The sequence below is a fragment of the Patella vulgata genome, chromosome 4 (genome assembly GCF_932274485.2).
Source record: "Patella vulgata chromosome 4, xgPatVulg1.2, whole genome shotgun sequence".
In the NCBI taxonomy this organism is placed as follows: domain Eukaryota; kingdom Metazoa; phylum Mollusca; class Gastropoda; family Patellidae; genus Patella; species Patella vulgata.
The window spans coordinates 9,935,225-9,955,865 of NC_065882.2; the positions used below are offsets into that span (position 1 = coordinate 9,935,225).

Here is a 20,641-nt window from a genome sequence, read left to right on the forward strand (position 1 = left end):
GTCAATATATATTTATGTTTGTACTTTTATGGAGAGTGGGTTTATAGGCTTCTTTCTGCCTGTTTTCCAATCCAGTTTCTGTGAATAAATATTGTTTGAAAAAAAAAAAAAATGTTAATAATTTTATAGAATATATCTTTAAAGTAGCTAAGTCACTAATTCAATATTATCCAAAATCTTTGACATTGAAAACACGAATTATTTGTCAATTTAAATCAACATTGATGTTGTGATCTTACCGGGAAAAGATGGACTTCTGAAATCCAATATTTAAGAAAAAAACATTATACGATTGGTACACGAATCGTGTACCATAGTGCGTTTCAGCGCTATTTGTAATAAAGGACTCGAAAAACAAGGCAAGGCATATTTCACAAGTCATGTCAAACGGTGACACCATATTCTTATCTGTAGAGCAAGCGCAATAAATATTACTGGTGTAGACTGGAATAACCAAACGCTAGAGATTGTCATTCGGTTGAGACTTCTGGCGTATTTCGCCGAACATAACTGATTAGAAATTACAGTAAAAACAGAAACGATTGAATGTAAATCAATTTATATACATTCATATTATATTATTGTATGAGTTGCGACCCATTTGTGTTAATTTCTAGGTTCCAAATATTAGCGATTTAGCCCCTTTAAAGTTATGTTTTTGTCTTTTCCAACCAGATTAGCACGAACCAACAAAGTGATCACTGGCTCGCTTGCCCTCACCAAAACTTGCCTGAATACTTGAAGCAGGTGAGCAAACATCTACCGGTACTCACTTCAGATCTGTTAATGGCTAGAAATAGCACATAAACAATACACTTTGTAAATTACAACTTCCAATAAAATCTTGCCAGAGTGATCCTTTGCACGCCTCTATTTTCTAAAGCAAGGTCTTTTGAAGTTATTAACTGAGGAACAGTACCAGATTTCACAAGTCATTGCAAATAAAAGTGAATTCAAGTACGTAACTCAAAATAGAAAATGTGATGATACAGCCTATTTACCTATCTGAAAATTTAAAATCAAAATATTGAGCCTTTTGGAAATGATCACTAGGGTTTCCTTACACTAACTACCATACTCCTCGCAGTGTTTTGTTTGATTAGAGCTAATCCCACTAAACACTGTTTTAATGGAAGCAGATTTCTGTTCCAAGTTATGACTGGTCAATAGTCTGATTAACAACCAATAGCTAACTGCATAACAATATCGTTACATTTTAAACAAAGCTCCAAATTGGACCGAATATGTTTACATAACGTTACATAACAATGTAAATAATACTGTATGGAGATGAAGAATACTTTCACCGTTTTTAATACCTTAAATCACTGTCCAAAGGAAGATCCCAGATTAAACGAAGGGCTGTCATGTTGCTGTACTTGGGATAGATTTGATTGAACAGGAAGAAAACACACACTCCCTCAAAAGCTCAAGTATCAGAAGCCAATCCAGCAATGGGCAGAGAGGGATTTCTTGGACCATTGCTTCAGGAATATAACTAACTACAGGGTTTACATAATCCATTAATTGAAGAACCAGATCCCGAATTCACAAAGCATTCTCAGACTTAAGTTAAGAATTTACTCAAAATTGTTCCCCTTATTTTATCTCTAATATAGCCCTTTATAAAACATTTGTTGTTTTAATGTATGAAATACATCAATAAGAAACTACATGTATGTGCAAAGTTATTTGTTTCTAGATCAAAGACATTTCTCATAAACAGTGATTGAAAGTTGAGTAAATTCTTAACTTAAGTCTGAGAATGCTTTGTGAACTCGGAGTCAGGCTGCAGAGAAAGTACCCCCTGCACATTTGTAACATAAATGTATTTGTATCATAGTATGTATATTTTGCCTCAAATTATTCTGAATCTCATGACACCAATAACATATAAATATAATAATTTACTTTTTATATACTTTCTACATCAATATTCATCATTTATTTTATTACGTACTTACCACCATGTCGGCTGTTTTGTCCGAGCTGTCGTCACTTGGCTTTTCAACGTAATTGGGGATTGCGAAATTTTCTTCGGCATCAACTTCTTCAAGTTGTGGTTCAGTGACAGCCTGTGGTTCGTCGAATTCAGGGATTGGACCACGGGCTACTACTAAATCTACCAACCCCTGGGCAGATTGCAAAATACGAATGGCCTCTTGATGGGAGATATCTAACGGCTGACCATCTATTGCCAATATTTGATCCCTTTCCTGTAGTCTTCCATCTCTGAAACGATAAAAACAAGAACAATATAAAAATGTTAGCTTGAATATCCATGTAAAGATAGATTGCCAGGAAATGAAACATATACCCACAGCAGCCCACAAAGGTTATCGCATATTTATTTTTTTTGTAGGTCACAGGAACATTTACTCAAAATTGTTCGCCTTATTTTAACTGAAATAAAGCCCTTTATAAAACTGTTGTTGTTTTAATGTATCAAATATATCAATATGCAAAGTTGTGTGTTTCTGGATCAAAGATATTTGTCATAAACAGTGATTAAATGTTGAGTAAATTTAAGTCTGAGAATTTTTGTGAACTTGGGGCCTGACCTCACTATATAAATAATCTAGCTTACTGGTGAGAGGCCTTTGCATATAATTTTAAAGGGGCATTAAGGTAGATTAAAGAGTTGACAGTTTTCGCTATAATAGTTATAAAATAGATAACTCAAATAGAATATGCTGAAAATTTCAGTCAAATTGCTCCACTCGGAACCAAGATATTATTTATTAGCTTTTGAATTGTAGGCTAGCCTTGATCATCATTACTACTAAAGTCGGTACGATAAAAAACAAAGTTTCGATTATCCATTTTTACTTTCAATCATCCTTCAAAAAATGTATTCCAATCCGCTAAATATCGCAGGCTAGCGATGCAATCGATGTTCAGTATTGTCTGGAAAAGTTAATTTATGTCTAATTAATAATTTAGATAATTTGCATAATGTATGTTTAATATAAATGCATTTTTCTGTCTACAACCATGATGAACTGATTTTAAAATCCATTAAAAAATAAGTATAAACCAATTCTTGTGAAAGAGACGAAGAAATTGACATCATTATCTTCTTGTTTTATCCAGATATTATTGAAATAAATAATAGCAAAAGCATAAAAAAAAAAATACATGACAAATCACTTTAATCAATAAAATTCTCTCTTCGCCACCTTATCTTCTGGCTTCATCCTATTTTTGTAAAATCAAAAACAGCAGGCAACCATAAACCAATATCAAAATAGCTATTAAATCTCTAACAAACGTATCAAGACCCGGTATAATTTCAGTAATGTTTCTGGCTCCGCGGTAAGACAAACACCAAACGATGAAGACATGAAAATGGTCTTTTTCAAACCTAAATAAGGATTTCAACTGATTTGATGCCAGAGTGGGCTCTTAGCTAAGCATTAGCTTTTTCATTCAATCTAGCAAGCCATTAATGATTAGACTTATAACCCAATCTAACTATTAGAAAATACCAATTACTATGGTTAGTAGGGGGCTTCTCATATTTATGGAACCATCGTCCTCCAAACCGAATAATTTACTCAAGATTTTATTGGATAAGGCAGCAATATGGAGAAGGTGATAACCATGCGTTCAATTTAATGCAATGTTAAAAGGACTCTAAGCGTAAACAGTTAATAAAAACATAATCGCCACTGATATTTAGAACACAGACAATTTCTATCAAAGTATAAATATTAATCGATCAAACTTTATTCCCCTTTAGGATACAATTCTTCTCCGTTTTTTCCACGTCATGGACTGAAATAACTAATCTAAAATTCATTTACTTCTCCAAGTATTATTGCCTTCTCAAGTTTCAAATACTGCACAATGGCTCTTATCTTGCAAAACCTGAAATTATCATTCTTGTCAATAAATATTCTAATTATGGCAGATACATATACACCACTTCAGGAAGTAATGCCATGCTGCCGTTATATCTCAAAGATCTTGGATCCTTTTGATATGAGCATGTATTGGACCGTAACTTTGTGGCTTATTGGAATCATATAAAATCTAAAATTTAATATTCATTTTGTTTTTGGTTAAACTTCCGATTTTTGGGTTCAGCTGCGATTCTTTAAAGGAGCTAATTGCTAATAATTGAGACCTAGTAACTGACACAAATGGGCTGCAACACAAATAATAATGTAATATGAATGTACATGTATATAAACTGTTTATTTTGTCTTAAATATTGGATATCAGAAGCCATCTTTTCCGGTAAGATCACAACATCAATGTTGATTTAAATTGACAACAAAAAAAACAAATTTGTGTTTTCAATGACGAAGACTTTGAATGATATTGATTTAGAGACTTAGCTACTTTAAAGTCTGAAAATTCACCATATAAGTATGGCGATCTGTCCAATGATTCTGTATACCCATTAATAAATTCAGTAAGTAAAATTGTGTCTTTTTGTTAATGGCTGTTGTCATTAGAATGTTTTCTGATCATTAATACACACAACTAATTGGTTTCTGGCAATACTATAGTACTTTAACCACATGAAAATTTCAACAACTGGATAAATATTACCAATTACAAAAGTACATATATCATATTTGATTTGGTGTCGGAGAAAGGAAAAGACTAATATCCCAGACCATCAAACAGTTTCCTCTGATCAATGTAACAACCATGAAATTAAATACAGAACACCAAATTCTATTCTAGAGTCAAGCAAATCCCCAATTGCTTGTGCATCAGTAGACTTATTACCAATGTCCTATTAAGTTCCACACTGATCAATTATGGTAAGAACCTGGAACGAAAGCAATGTCTTAAGAAACATCAAATGGGTTTCGTTTTTTGTTTGTTTTTTTTTTTTTACCAAGACAGATAACTATTGAGAATAACATCACATGTCTATCGACCCATCCTACTAATAATCAATTACTCTAATAGCCTTACATCACAGCAGCAGATCTCTTTAATTCTGCCCTCGCAAAAAATCAACCCCAACCTTCGAAAGGATCCTGTTCTATTCAGATCTACTCAACTACGTGTATATTTCCAAATGCAGAAAAAAAATCAATAAAGATGAAATATATTCATTACAAATCAAATTCAATCACATATTTTTGTGAACTTGAATAGGAGAAAAAATCAATTTCTGAAATAACAAGTGACTACCATGCAAAATACATCCACATTTTGCAAGAAATGGATAGACTTTTTGTACAATTAAGGGCCATAATGGTGATGTTATGGTCCGGTCTGATTGTCATGCAATTCAAACTCACCCATCATTACCATGTAATGGTGATATAGTTGAACAGGTTTTCAAATCAAATAAAAATTGTGACCTCTAAAGGCTCCATAAGCTAAAAATGCGATTTTTCATACAATCAGGGTCCATAATCCAGGAAGTTACCATCCAATATGTGCTAATATCGGCAGGAACCGAGATCTTATAAACATTTAAGTTTCATCAAAATCGGATAAAAATTGTGACCTCTAGAGGGCGACAATATACGACGACATTTCGATGCAGACGTATAAAAAGTAAATCAAATAAAATCAAAACAACATCCTGACATTTTGTTCCGTGAAAATAAAATCAATTATCAAGCAGACATCAGTTGTACGCAATTACAGTATCTGCGTGAAAACTTCCTTTTTTTTTTCAAAATTGAAATTTTAGCACCATTTATAAATATATTAGTTTCTGCTATTTTTGAGATCTAATTTGTTTGTTTCAGATCAAAAAGTGTTTTACAATTTTCATTTTTGATGAGATTGAAACCTTCAAAATTTGTTTGAATTGTATCGGATTCATATTGCGTAGGTCACTCTGATCTGCTGAAATGCTCTACATCATAATACAAAAGAAAATGTGACATTTCCCTCCCAATCAATTTCTTGTTGTTCACCTGTTTGCAAAATAACAACTGTCAATTTTGGAAGGCTGAAGGCTTGATTTTACATGAAATATTTAACATATCTTTTTCCTTCGATGGCATTGATGTATAAAGAGAGAGAGAGAAATGGGGTTTAACGTCCACTCGACACAAACTAGGTCATTTCGAGACTAACATATGGTTTAATTTTATTTCAATAATTCGCTTGCGCATAGGGGTCTTTAGCAGTGGTAGGAAACCGGAGGACCCGAAGAAAACCCATGAGGTTGGACAGGCGACCCTACTCCTTGTCACGTACAACCGGGGATTCGAAACCGCGCCAGTCGACTCAATGACAGACTTTATGATACAGCGCGCGCACGCTAACCATTCAGCCATCCAACCCCCCTGATGTATAAAGGCAGCATAGGTATATTGATGTATAAAGGGCAGCATTGATGTACCAGTATATTAAACCATGATGTTTAAACAATGCAAGACAAAAACTTGTTGTCAGTTGTTTGTTGACACTGCTGCCTGAGAGCGAGAGAGAGAGAGAGATAGAGAGAGAGAGAGAGATAGATAGAGAGAGAGAGAGAGAGATAGATAGAGAGAGAGAGACGAGTTTAACATCCACTTGACACAAACTAGGTCATTTCGGGACTAACATACGGTGAATTTTTATTTTAATAATAAGGGATCTTTAACATTCACACCAATGTGTTCACGGGACCTTGATTTTTCGTCCCATTCGAACGACCATACATTGTCCTTTGCCGGGCCCTCGGTACTGCACCACTGACAAGGAAGAACGAAGTCAGAAAATCCAGATGAACTTTTGCGACCAATGCAGGGATCGAACATGGAACCGCCAGGTTAGGAAGTCAACGTCCTACCTACTGAGTCACTCTCGCTGAATGATAACAGTACTATAGTTATTACAAACCCCTAATTGGAGCAACAATTCGGAATTAGTCGGTCAGAAGCTAAAAGCTACTTGATAGCACTCAGACATATAATTCTGTTTTGTAACTGTTAATTCACAACCATTTTCACATAAATCTCAATTATCATAATTAGGTAGAAAACATGAGAAAAACAACTCAAGAGAATCCATTACCCATAGAAAGATTAGGGTCAATCCTTTTATTGACTGGCTAGCTAGTTATTATTATTATTAATTCACTTTCTCAGATCAATTGTCTATAATCATTAAAGGCTAACTGTCACTTGTGTTTTCATATAAGAGACAGAGAGAGAGAGAGAGAAATGGGGTTTAACGTCCACTCGAGACAAACTAGGTCATTTCGGGACTAACATATGGTTTTAATTTGATTTCAATGATTTGCTTGCGCATAGGGGTCTTTAGCAGTGGGAGGAAACTGGAGGACCCGGAGAAAACCCACGAGGTTGGACAGGCGACCCTACTCCTTGTCACTTACAACCGGGGATTCGAAACCACGCCAGTCGACTCCATGATACAGCGCGCGCACGTTAACCATTCAGCCATCCAACTCCCCTTTTTCATATAAGAAAATTTCATCAAGTATTCAATTACTACGGTTTATTCCCGCTGGTAAAGACCCCTATGTGCAAGCGAATTATTGAAATAAAATTGAACCATGCTAGTCCTGAAATGACTTAGTTTGTGTCAAGTGGACATGAAACCCCATTTCTCTCTCAATTAGTATGTTACTTCAGATGATATAATTAATTTTATTTGCAGATCTGTTCATTGACCTTTTCTTTTGTCCCACCCTCAGTTTATGTATTTGTGTATGTATAATTTCACCAGCCCATTTATACCCCCGTCCTTAATGCGCTGCTACGGTGATGGAAAATGGTCCCAGAGCGCCTCAAGATCGTCATTAGCTTGGTAAAAGCGTGAAGGAAACGCCAGATATCGTGCTGTGGTCTCCGTGGTCGCCAATGATCGCCGAGTCACAGCGTTTGTTTTGAACATGATCAAAACAAACGCCCAGGTTCTGCGATCTGACCTGGAAAGCTGCGAGTAGGCGACTTTTTTCAAGTTTGTAATTTTTGGGAACATTTTCTCGCATTGTATGCCATGTTTTTATTTTTGGTATGAGCATATGACTTCATGTTTTTACCAATTGATCAATATATTAGAATAAGAAATAAAATGTAAAGTCTAATAATTATATATTATTAAAATATTTCCCTATATCATCGAAACTTAAGAGCTGAAAGATCATTTTGAGTAGCCTACATCGCACAATAAGCTCTTGAAAACACTGACCATGATAATTTTGAGTTGTATTAATAACTTAGAAATGAATGATCAATAAATATTACCCATGACATATTTCTCACATCGGTTTTAAATCATTTCGTGTGACATTAATGAACACAAAATTCTAATATATTGATGTGAAAGCAAAACGAATGACAAACTTCACAATTAGCGTCAGCGACCCCTGGAATAACAAAATTAAAGCAAACATTTACAAAGTCGCCTACTACATGTACGACATGCTGATCATCAATATTGCTAATAAACAGCCTTGGAATCATTTTCCTGAAGCAGCTAAGAATTCATGTAATTTCTTTTTTATTCTTTTAATATCAAAGTTGAATTAAAAAAAAACAGTTCTTTGTGTCTGATTCCTTCATTATACATTATTTATCAAATTAATTTCTTTTACACCGCTTCTGTCCATAAAACTATTGTCATGACTTTGTTCCAGAAAATTCTTTTGACAAATGGACAATACAAAGATATTGAAATATAGACTGAATAACAATGGAACTAAATATATTTTTGCTTATTCTCATCAATTATCAACGCAGCATAATCCTCTGTTCACAACAATGTATATACTATTCTGTAACACCAATCATGAGGAGACATGGATTCTATACAAGTGACAACAGAGAGAGAGAGAGAGAGAGAGAGAGAGAGAGATGGGGTTTAACATCCACTCGACACAAACTAGGTCATTTCGGGACTAACATATGGTTTATTTTTATTTCAACAATTTGCTAGTTCTTAGGGGTCTTTAGCAGTGGGGAACCGGAAAACCCGGAGATAACCCACAAGGTTGGATAGGCAACCCTACTCCTTGTCACGTACAACCGGGGATTGGAAACCACGTCAGTTGACTCAATGACAGGCCTTATGATACAGTGTGCACTGCCAACCCATCGGCCATCCAACCCCCCACAAGTGACAACAGAGATTGATCGTAGCCATAGTTGACCAATTCTAATTATATTCCCTATCTAATGTTTACATTGATTAATTTCTATACATTACACAATCTTCATGTGTCCTAAACAAGTATACAAGCTTGCTAGCTTATTTAAGAAGAAGTTTTTTTTTAAATGTAACAAGTCTTTATATCAAAATCTATACTATAATATTTGTGACAGTTGTTTGTCTATTTGTCTGTTAAGGGTTGGCAGCTACATGTACATTAGGACTGTCCCGAGGCTAAAATTTGCTGTATAGGGGTAGCTTGGACCGGGGAGTAACACAGGCTAGGTGGCGTTGGCCTACTGCTTCTGGAGTTACAGACTCAACTCGGGCAGCGTTGGGTTATCCACGGTTGGTGCTAAATCATAAGGCCAGGTCAGTGCTTATGTGGAGACTTGACCTCTCCCCCAAATTCTTAAACCTGACCTACAATGTCACCAACAATCATGTGCCCTAACCTTATTTACATCTCAACAACCTTGCCAAAAATTGAGCTGGCCTTAACAAATAGATTTAGCCGATTAGATTATTCGCTAGTAGTACATGTATTCAAGAAGGTTTTTTTTAAATATATTAAAATAGTACATATATTCCAGAAATAATATATACTACAAGATCAAAGTAGAAGTGGGCCTTTAAAAAATTCCTATTACTTTCACATTTGATTATCTTTTTACAATGAAGACCCAACACTTTCAGTTCAGTGTCTTAAGTGATATAATTCTGAATAATTCTAAGATCAAGTATGACCATTATCATACGCTTAACTATATTTACAAGATACAGTAAAAGTAGGTGTTTAAAGAATCACTACTACATTCAACTACGAGATATATACCAGTTCTGATTATCAGCTTTTAACAATTGAAACCTAACACTTTCAGTGCCTAATCTCTTGTAATACCACATAATTTTAATAGGAAATGATCGCGTCTGGAGCATTAATGGCCTGTATCCATGTCAAATATATACACATTCATCTAATAGAAGGTCGGTGGTCACATAATATTTTATATCATGATTTCCATCAGAAACACAGCCGACGAAATGGTGAAACAGAGAGAGAGAGAGAAATGGGGTTTAACGTCCACTCGACACAAACTAGGTCATTTCGTGACTAACATATGGTTTGATTTTATTTCAATAATTCACTTGCGCGTAGGGGTCTTTAGCAGTGGGAGGAAACCGGAGGACCCGGAGAAAACCCACGAGGTTGGACAGGCGACCCTACTCCTTGCCACGTACAACCGGGGATTAAATGGTGAAACAAGCCATAAAGTCATAATATGTAGATAGTATTCGTAATTATTCAAGTGTTTATTGGTCTGTTGTGTAATGATCCCAATTGCTCGATAAACATTATAACACTAAAATAAAGATCCAATATTTCTCTCAAAGGTACCATAACTATTATTCTAGATAATACATTTATTCATCAGAATTGTAATCTCAACGAAAACCCAAAAGCAAACTGCTTTCAACATGCAAGATTTATGTTTTAAACACAAAAACATAATATGGAACACAATTACTATTTTAATTAAAGCAACGTTTCGTTGAGGGTTCTCTCGACGTTTTCAAGCAAATAAAGTTTTTATTACGTATGTCTAAATGCCGCTCAAAGAAGATTTATGTTATTTTGAAACAAAGCATTTACGTGATCTTTCTCTTCTCGAGGTACATGTAGCTAATACAGTGGCTCTGTGATTAACTACTTCACTGGCCATGGGTCTCTGGTTCCATATCAGCATTGGCCAAGAAAGTTCCTCATGATTTTCCAACATGGTCTTCCCTTGTCAGCATGGCTCGCACTGGCTTTCAAGTTTTTTTCCACCAAAATGGATATTTTTTTATATAAAAAAAATGTTTATAATCAAAAAGAATTGCCCAAATCGTTATCGCCAAAATTATTGCCACAATCAGATTTCAATTGCCACTCTGGCGACCGACAGCATGAGCCCTGCTTGTCAGTGGGGCAGTATGGAGGGCTTGTCAAGGAAAGAGAGAGAAAAATGGGGTTTTACGTCCACTCGACACAAACTAGGTCATTTCGGGACAAACACATGGTTCAATTTTATTTCAATAATTTGCTTGCGCGTAGGGGGCTTCTCAAGGAACAAAATCAATTCACATGTTGGTATGCACATAAAAGTGTCAAATGTTCCAATTTCCTGGATATCAATACACATCTCATGTCATTTTTTAAAATTCAAACCCATGGTAATTAATTACTTTTGACATAATGGGTAATGATTATTAATAATGACTTTTGGTAATAAATTACATTAATCGCAGTTAGACTAATGATTACATTTTGCAATATTACCGCCCCTGGTCGTCTAAATTCAATCAAGGTGGGCGTTTAAGTAAATAATGCATGAATGATGAAGACAATCCTAAATCCGATACACATACAGTCTCTAATTTACCAAGAGATAAATGATGCCCATCATTAAGGGCATGACTTAGCCAATTTATTATAAAATGAGTTAGAAATCAATCTTGATTGTTTTTGTCTCCCTGTCCGATCGTAAATCTCATGACCATTAACTAACATGTCATGACGAGGACATAACACAACCTGTCGCATCATGAAAACCATTAGTAAGAGTCAAATGAATTGGGGTGTATTTTCTGATAATTCACAAGGTCTATAGGTGTCATGCACAGGACAGTGAATGATCATACTTCACTATCAGAGGACATAAATTCATGATATAATATGTATGTGGCATCATGAAAACCAGTAGCAAGAGTCAAAAGATACATGGGGTATTTTCTGATAATTCACAAGATCTATAGGTGTCATGCACAAGACAGCCAATGATAATGCTTCACCATCAGAAAACATAATACTACCTATGGCGTCATGAAAACCATTAGGAAGAATCAAAAGAGACTGTCAAATAAATGGGGTGCATTTTCTTGTAATTCACAAGGCCTATACATATGATTTAATAGTTGTGGCAAGTGTCATGCACAGGGCAGTGAATGATAATACTTCATCATTTGTTTTTTATTAGCTTAGCCTATTACTGGTAGCCTACTTTTAGAGAATTATATGTAAATGAACAAAAATAATTTGATTTTACTGGTCAATGTTGTTATCTTCTGAATAGAAAATAATATGTTAAAGTATTCTTCTTATAACATGTACAAGCAATAAATACCAAGAACAATGACAGTGAAACAACAGTTATCTTATTTTCAAATTAATGTAGTTGCTATGGCAACCACCCAAAGTTCTCAATATTTTACTTAAAATTATACAATTCAATAACATTTGATGATACGTTAGTTGTAAATATGCTAATAACTTTAAAATGTGGTGATCACTTGTTTCGATATGGTAAATGCCATTGAAAATGGTATAAAATAGCATTTTTGGGATAGGTTTTTCGTTTTGGTTGCTATAGCAACCTAATATGAAGTTATGTATCAGAGTAAAGATATTTCATTTTAAAAATTCACAAACTTTTTGACTTTAAGATCTCAATTCCATCATAGTTTATTGATGTCTCAATATTAATTGAACAAAAGTGGGCAATTTGCTACTGAGGATAATTTTTAAAAGTGATTAAACCCTTTCTAGCTCTTTAAAGAAGGCATATAAATGTTTCTATCACCCAATAATACATTCTACAGTAGATATCGCTTGTGTGATATATTTCATAATCTACTGCGATATCTCCTATCGCTTTACATGAATTTGATTGGTCAGTTGAAAAGGAACTACTTTTTTTTATTTTCAAAGAACAGTTCATTTCTTATTAAAAGTAACTTTTTTTTTTTTATTAAAATGAACTATTGTTATTCAATTGGTCTTGATGGAAACTTTGGGTCAATATAAAGGACTTTGCAATGGTTGAATTGCAGTCAAAAAATGATGTATCACTATGCCGTAATGTTCAGTAAAAGTGAAATCTACAGCAATGAATTATATTTATCTATTTGTGCATGTAAGAAGGGATTGGGTGATAAATAAAATCTCCTACTCGTCTTTTTTGATATCAAAAAATATCAACACTCATTCATAAAGTAAAAAAAACTTGGCAGAGCCTTGTTTTTTGTTACTTTATCAACTTGATATCAAAAAAGACGAGTAGAAGATTCTCTATGTATTTTACCTATGTTTTTAAATGTTGTCTGATAGCCACTGATTTTAAAATACTACAATAATTTAAATTAACACTGATGTCAAATCAAAATTATAGGAAAATAATGCTTATGAAAAAAAAAAAAAAATAATAATCATGGTTGCTATGGTAACAACACAGAATCTGTAATATTTACTCAAACTTACACATCCATTTCATCTTATATTAAATTGGTTTCAAATATTTTAAACTGCTTACTTTAAATGTGGTGTTAAACTTCATTGAAAATGGTCAAAAATTGTATTTGTTCTATTTTCAATGCTATGAAATACAAGTTTAAAGTAAAAAGTTTAGTAAGAAGAATGATGAGATCTATTTGTAAAACTAATGTGCATTCAAATGTGCATTAATAATCTCAAAACCACCTTTCCACATGTAAGATTTAAATCCATTTAAATCTCGGCTATCCGATCAGGGGCGGATCTAGGAATTTTGAAATGGGAGGGGCGCCTCAAAATGAGGGCACTGACCGCGGAGACGGGGCACGCCGCTGAGAGGGGATTTTTTTTTTCCTTGCATCTGTAGCCATTCCAAGAGCTATTTGGCTGATATTTTCGTCTAAGTAAACGTTCAGTTGAACATGCGACTCGAAAATTGTCAAGGCGAGCGAGGCATTATGATGGGAAAAAAGACGAATCTATTCCCTAGCCACTTCACTATTTAAGCCTTGTAACTTGTACTTTGTACTGTCCACACATGAAACAATGCTACATCAAGTTGCACTCATGCGCGTTGGTGATGGACATAAGTGTATACGCCGCCGATTCCACAAGATGTCTGTCTATAGTCACTCTAAAGGATTAGGGCACCGTCAGCTAAACAACAAGAATTCGTTTGAAAGTGGAAGCATTAATTAGACCAGACTGGTGTGTTTGAGTCGATGGTTTGAGTCATTTGGGATCCCTGCAACGGGTTGGGAACAGACATATTTGGGTCTGAGAAAAGGCACTTTCAGCAGTAAAAAAGGGCCCAAACCGTGAATCCGCCTCTGCCGATGTTCTAGAGAGTTTATTTTAGGCTTATCATGTTAATAAATGTCTAAATAATAATCTAAATAACATTTGAAGCCAAAAGAAAAACCTGCAATAAGCAGTGGGGTTTAATGTCCACTCGACACAAACTAGGTCATTTCAGGACTAACACATGGTTCAATTTTATTTCAATAATTCGCTTGCAGTAGGAGGAAACCGGAGGACCCAGAGAAAACCCACGAGGTTGTACAGACGACCCTACTCCATTTCACGTACATAATTCATCTTTAAAGAAACAACTTCAACTCCATAAACTTTTGGGTCACTCACCACCAAAGGCAAGAGATTATAGTGTTCTTGTTTCTGGATAGTTAGCATATCACATGACTAAATCTTTCCGCTTTCCTAATTGGCCAAACTTAGATAACCTGTAGAGATAGTTGTAACAAGCCATTTATATCTAATAAAAAAAGCCTTTAAGCATGATGGACATTGCCGTTTTGTAGTCGTTAATGAATTGTGGATTCAGTAAGGCCCTCTAAATTGACAATAATTGTCAGTTTACTTTGGAGGTCGACATACGCTTGCTCGTCTTTACTTTATTCTGGAACACATATCACCACACTCTCTAGCCCTTTCAAAAACACATTAACTACGGAAAGGTCATATTGATCTGGATTCAAGATTTTTAATTTAAAAATCCACCTAGAGTCAATTCTGGTTTCAATCTCAAAAGACACTTATTAACAAGTTTGACTTCCTGATGGAATTTTTATTAGACATTTTGTCAATTCCACAATTTAATTATTTTTGTTACAGCTACATGTACAAATCATTCCATCATTAGAGAGAGAGAGAGAGAGAGAAGGGGAGAGAGAGACAGAGATAAGGTTTAAGGTCCACTCGACACAGACTAGGTTATTTCAATAATTCGCTTGTACTAGGGGTCTTTAGCAGTGGGAGGAAACCAGAGGGCCAGGAGAAAACCTACGAGGTTAGACAGGCGCCCCTACTTGTCACGTACAACTGGTGAATCGAAACCACGCCAGTTGACTCAATGACTAGTCTCTGTCATCCAGAAACATATTCTACGAATATTAGTCTGGGTGCGTTGTCGCAATATGAGAAAAATTGGCTAGATAATCCGGTCTATTACATTGTGATAAACAACGTCTAAGGGAGGTAACTCCTCTTAAAACAAGATGTTTACGCCCATGAAATTAATTTAAGATTGTCATTTCAAAAAATCCATTTGATTGCATGCGAGTTCAATATCTAACACTCTTAATTTTTTATTGTAAAATTTCTCTCTTCATGGGCCATATCTATGCTTTGAAAATTAATCCTAATTTGTCGTCACGATTCATGGGCAATAGACTTTACGTCAAATATTGACAACGGTCCCAGACTCTCCGTATGTTGAAGACTAGGAGGTTCTGGGTGACCGAGACTACTCAATGACACACCTTATGATACAGCACACACGCCAACCATTCAGCCATCCAACCCCCCTCCATCATTATATATGTCTCATGGCTATTATTCTAGATATATTTAATTGACGCGTATACTATCTCCCTGATAATGTCTGTCTACTACATCGTTAACACTGTTCACCATGTGCATTTTGCACACCGATAGTTCATTGGCCAATCACGCTATTTTACCGAGAATTCGCCTAATAGTTTGGATGCAGCTATGGTGGGTGTGGCGCCAGTCAGGGTAAGCTTACTCTTCCGGACACCTGTTACCACTGTTTGTCGTGTATTTTGTACACGGTGAACAGTCCATATGCTGATTACACTATTTTGCCTTATTACACTACTTTGCCTATAGGGTTTTTTTTTTAGGACTTCAAATTTTGTCTAATGGTTTGGATTGTTCGTACTTGGTTTTATTTTATTTATATAACATTCCAGGCCTAAAGAAAGTCCCTCAATAGGCAGATTTAGCTCTTACATAATGCCTGTTTAAGTCTTTGTGAGACCCATGGTTTAAGAAGACAATTTGTCATGGTGACAAAAACTTTGGTTGTGAGTTATCAGTGTTCTAATAATAGAATGTTGAAACATGGGACCTTCCTGAACAAGACAAATTAAATATAAATTTAAAACAATAATTATTATTTACGTATTCCTGATGGATTAGATATTTGACAAATATGCATTAATTTGTTCAAATTCTAACAGATGGGTGATTTTCTTTTACCATTAGAAACCTGATATTTCCCTTAATTTACAAAAAATCTATACTTTTCTAACCCGTAATTTGCATATAATTTGTCATGCTGTCATTTTAAAAGGAGAAAAGATAATGTAAAACAAAAATAAAGTGAAATATTTCCAAATTAATTTCTTCCTTGGAGAATCAAAATCAATATTTATTGTCATCCTATCATCATTATTGAACGAAATGCACCTGAAATTTATCCCAAGATCAACTCAGTTTGACTAATTTGTTTGGGTCTATTGAATTAAACAGCATATCAATATGGGTCCTTGTCAATCAAAAGTGCTCTTTAAATGCATGCTTTAAACTAAATTGAAATCCTTGTACATGGTCATTAGTGATTCAGTTCCTTTTACAACCCACTTCAATTTTATAATTAAATTCAGCTCTGGCACAGAAATTTGTTTGGATATGTATTCAAATTGGAAGTAAAAAATACACCCCCACATTGCCAGGGACATTGCTTGAGCAGATAAAGACCCCTTGATTTTTAAGTTTTTTTTAGCATTGGAAGGAAACCGGGGGAACTAACATTGTTCAGTTTTATTTCAATAATTCACATGCACGTAGGTTTCTTTGGCACTGGAAGGAAACCAGAGAAATCCCACGAGGTTGGACTCAATGACAGACTTTGTAATTTCACGTGCATGCGTTAACCATTAGTCCACCCATCCTCCCTCGAACATGGGACAATATAGTCGTAAATCATGTGACCTTCCGCTCCACATCCTGCCTTGACTCATTAACACCTGTCTTGGTTTCAACAGTGTCGACAATAGTAACAAAGATTAGTGCATTTATTAGCTACTGACAGTTTGAACACTGTGGCAGGTAATATTTGACAAACTGACAACAGGATGTATCATTAAACCAGATTCGATTCATCTTCCATGATAAATCTTTAGACCCAAACCAGGATGATGTGTGGCAATAATTCTATACAAAGATATAATGATCTATACACAAGGATCAATAGCACCTTATCAGGTCTGCGGTTCTAAGATTTCTTTAGAGTAATCGCCCAAAAATTGATAATATAAAGTAGTTTTTATATAATCCTGTACTTAGTATAAATGTAAGATCAATAGCGTTGATCTGATCTTACTTCCGACGATCACTATATCACATTAATGGTTATAGAATTCACAGAAAAACATTTCTCAAAATGATCATAAGAAGGAGTAAGGCAATCAAACTCATTCAAATAAATCACATATCCAGAAATAATAACTCGACTTGTTTTTTTTTTAACAGGTCTCATGAATCATTGCAATGAAGAAATAAATTATCGAAGTAATAGCCTATGCAAGTCTTCAAATACAAACTGGTCCCAAATGTAATCTTACTCTGCCATTAGGATTCATATTTGAATTGCTTTTTGATGACAGGTTGTCACAAAGCCTACATGTACATGTATACAACCATAATGATTTCCTTGTGACAAGTTGCACAGTGCAGACATTACTATGACACATCTAATGGTTATGCTGATTACCAAGTAGTGCACGATTTTAGGCTGTGTTAGCAAAAGGAATATTATCTTAAAGTAGCCAAGTCTCTAACTCAATATCATCCAAAATCTTCGACATTGAAAACACAAATTATTTGTCAATTTAAATCAACATTGATGTTGTGATCTTACCGAGAAAAGATGGCCTTCTGATATCCAATATTTGAAATACACACTGTAACCCGAGTATCATTTAATTACTCTTGTGTATTTAGCACTAATTTCTTTCACATTCATTCAATATATCTTTGTTTAAAAATTCGTAAAAATCGTTTAAAATCCCCCCAAATCATCTAATTTGACCTTGTGTCCAGTTTAAAGCCGACCATTCGATTTTAATAATGAGTGTCCAATTAACAGGCATTTCAGACTAGTTATTTGCTCAGGAGTTAGAAAATCGGAATCAGACCAATTATTTGATAATCCTGCTTATAATGAACATGGACAAAGAGAGAGAGAAATGGGGTTTAACGTCCACTCAACACAAACTAGGTCATTTCGGGACTAACACATGGTTCAATTTTATTTCAATAATTCGCTTGCGCGTAGGGGTCTTTAGCAGTGGGAGGAAACCGGAGGACCCGGAGAAAACCCACGAGGTTGGACAGGCGACCCTACCCCTTGTCACGTACAACCGGGGATTCGAAACCACGCCAGTTGACTCAATGACAGACTTTATGATACAGCACGCACGTGCTAACCATTCGGCCATCCAACCCCCCTTGAACATGGACATAACAGACTTTAGACATTATAGTAATAGTGTAATGGGGATATAATTCGTGCATTTATTAATTCGTTCCTTTATTAATTCATTCATTCATTTAATGTCCAATGTGTTGTTTTAATAACTTATTTAAATTTCAATAGATACCGATTAATACTTGGTAACCGATGGTCGACAGCCAACTCATTAATAGTTTAGACTGTATGATAAGCTGACTCCTTATTATTTCTATTATATGTAATTAGTGTCTTTAATGTTTTATGGTTACCTACGTTCGTTAACTGTGTATATTTAATTAATCCTTAGATACAAGCTTCTTTAAATACCGAATTGTACATTCTTTCAGGATTCTAGGTTTTATCCCGTTTCCAGGACAGTTACTCTGCTTGTCGGACGTGCTGTTCTCCGTATATGATGTTTAATGTTTTCCGGTAATAAATAGTCTCAAGGATAGTTCCAGTCTTTAGTTATTATTGAAGATTTACACTGTTACAATAGCTTGATGTTATTCTTGAAATATTTTCCACGTTATAATAATAATAATATTTATTTCATACACAAAGGTATACATACAGAAGTACAGATGCGATAATAATAATAATACTACTAATAATGGTAGTAATACTAATAATAAAATTTACAATAATTTTACACTTATTTACAGTTTCATAAATACATGTTTAATTAAATTAAATTGACTTATTTTGTACATAAATACTCTATAATCTCATTTATTTTTTCTTTATCACAGACTTCATTAGAATGTTTCATAAATAACATGTCATTTATAGCGCCAGCAGTTTGCAGGTCATTAACTTGATATTTGTTAGTTGCGACATTTACCATCCTACTTATTATTTCAGTTTTTGTCATTGAACAGAAGACATTCTTATACATTTCATATTTTTCACAGATATAATTAATATTATCACTTGCATTTGATTGGCTACCATTTAATGCAAGTAGTCCACATATGTGTGTGCATTTGTTTTTACTATTTAAAACAGATACAATAAATTTTACAAACCGTTTATGAATTTGGGCATCAATAGGTAGATCATTACAAATCAAATGTAATAGGCCATTATGAGTTCTATATGGAATATTAAATATGCGTCTTACACTTTTGCGCCAGGCACAGTAAAATTTCTCAGTAGATTTGTTAGTTAGGTTCCACAGTTGACATCCATATAGTGGCATACAAAAAGTTTTAAATAGTTTATACTTAATCCATGGCGAGACAAACTTAAATACATTTGAAGTTACATTGAATCTTACAATAAAGTTATTTATACAGTTGTCTATATTATTTTTGGTCTGATCACTAAAGAATGGATTACCTAAATGTAATTCTGAAGTGGAGATATTAATATATTTATCCCCAAACTTAATTGGACAAGTACTCGTATCAGGTTTATTATTGTGTCTATTATTATTATAGGTGCCTGTGGGACAATCTGGTGTTGAGTCAAGTGTTCTAACCACACAACCATCATAATTATCAGTAGTTCAATTCTCCAGCTAATGAGGAATGCTTAATGAGTGAGTACCTCCAATCTTAGAAAGTCTGATTTGTACAATAAAAGAGTTGTTACATACATGCACTTCATCAGAGATAGAGGTTGATTGAGCCAAGGAAACAACTTGCTAAAGACAAAAATCAATTCTCAAATGGCCATATGAAAGATATCAATAAAATTTTATCTATAAAACCTCCAATAATCATCATAAAATCCATTATTCTCACATGCTGATTAATTTCTTCCAATCAGTTCTGGTTACATATGATATATAGTCAGACAGATTTCATATGGGATTGCTTTTATCAGGTTTCATAGATGAGTTGAAAAAGTCTGCCATCTTAATAAATAATAGTTTTCTATAGTGCTAGACCATTCAGTCAATCTGACTGCTCTGTGATGCTTTAACTATTTCAAACATCCCATAAAAAAAGAATTTTAATCTA

At 34.4% G+C, this 20,641-nt stretch overlaps 1 protein-coding gene across 6 annotated transcripts in view; it reads right to left on the minus strand.

The window, feature by feature from the left end:
- LOC126819075 (multiple PDZ domain protein) overlaps positions 1 to 20,641 on the minus strand; it is a 243,265-nt gene that overhangs the window by 175,216 nt on the left and 47,408 nt on the right. For all 6 annotated transcript variants that reach the window (XM_056100527.1, XM_056100528.1, XM_056100526.1 and 3 more), the window contains one exon: positions 1,965 to 2,232. In XM_056100527.1, coding sequence (XP_055956502.1) covers positions 1,965 to 2,232 — 268 coding nt within the window. The remainder of the gene's footprint in view (positions 1 to 1,964; positions 2,233 to 20,641) is intronic.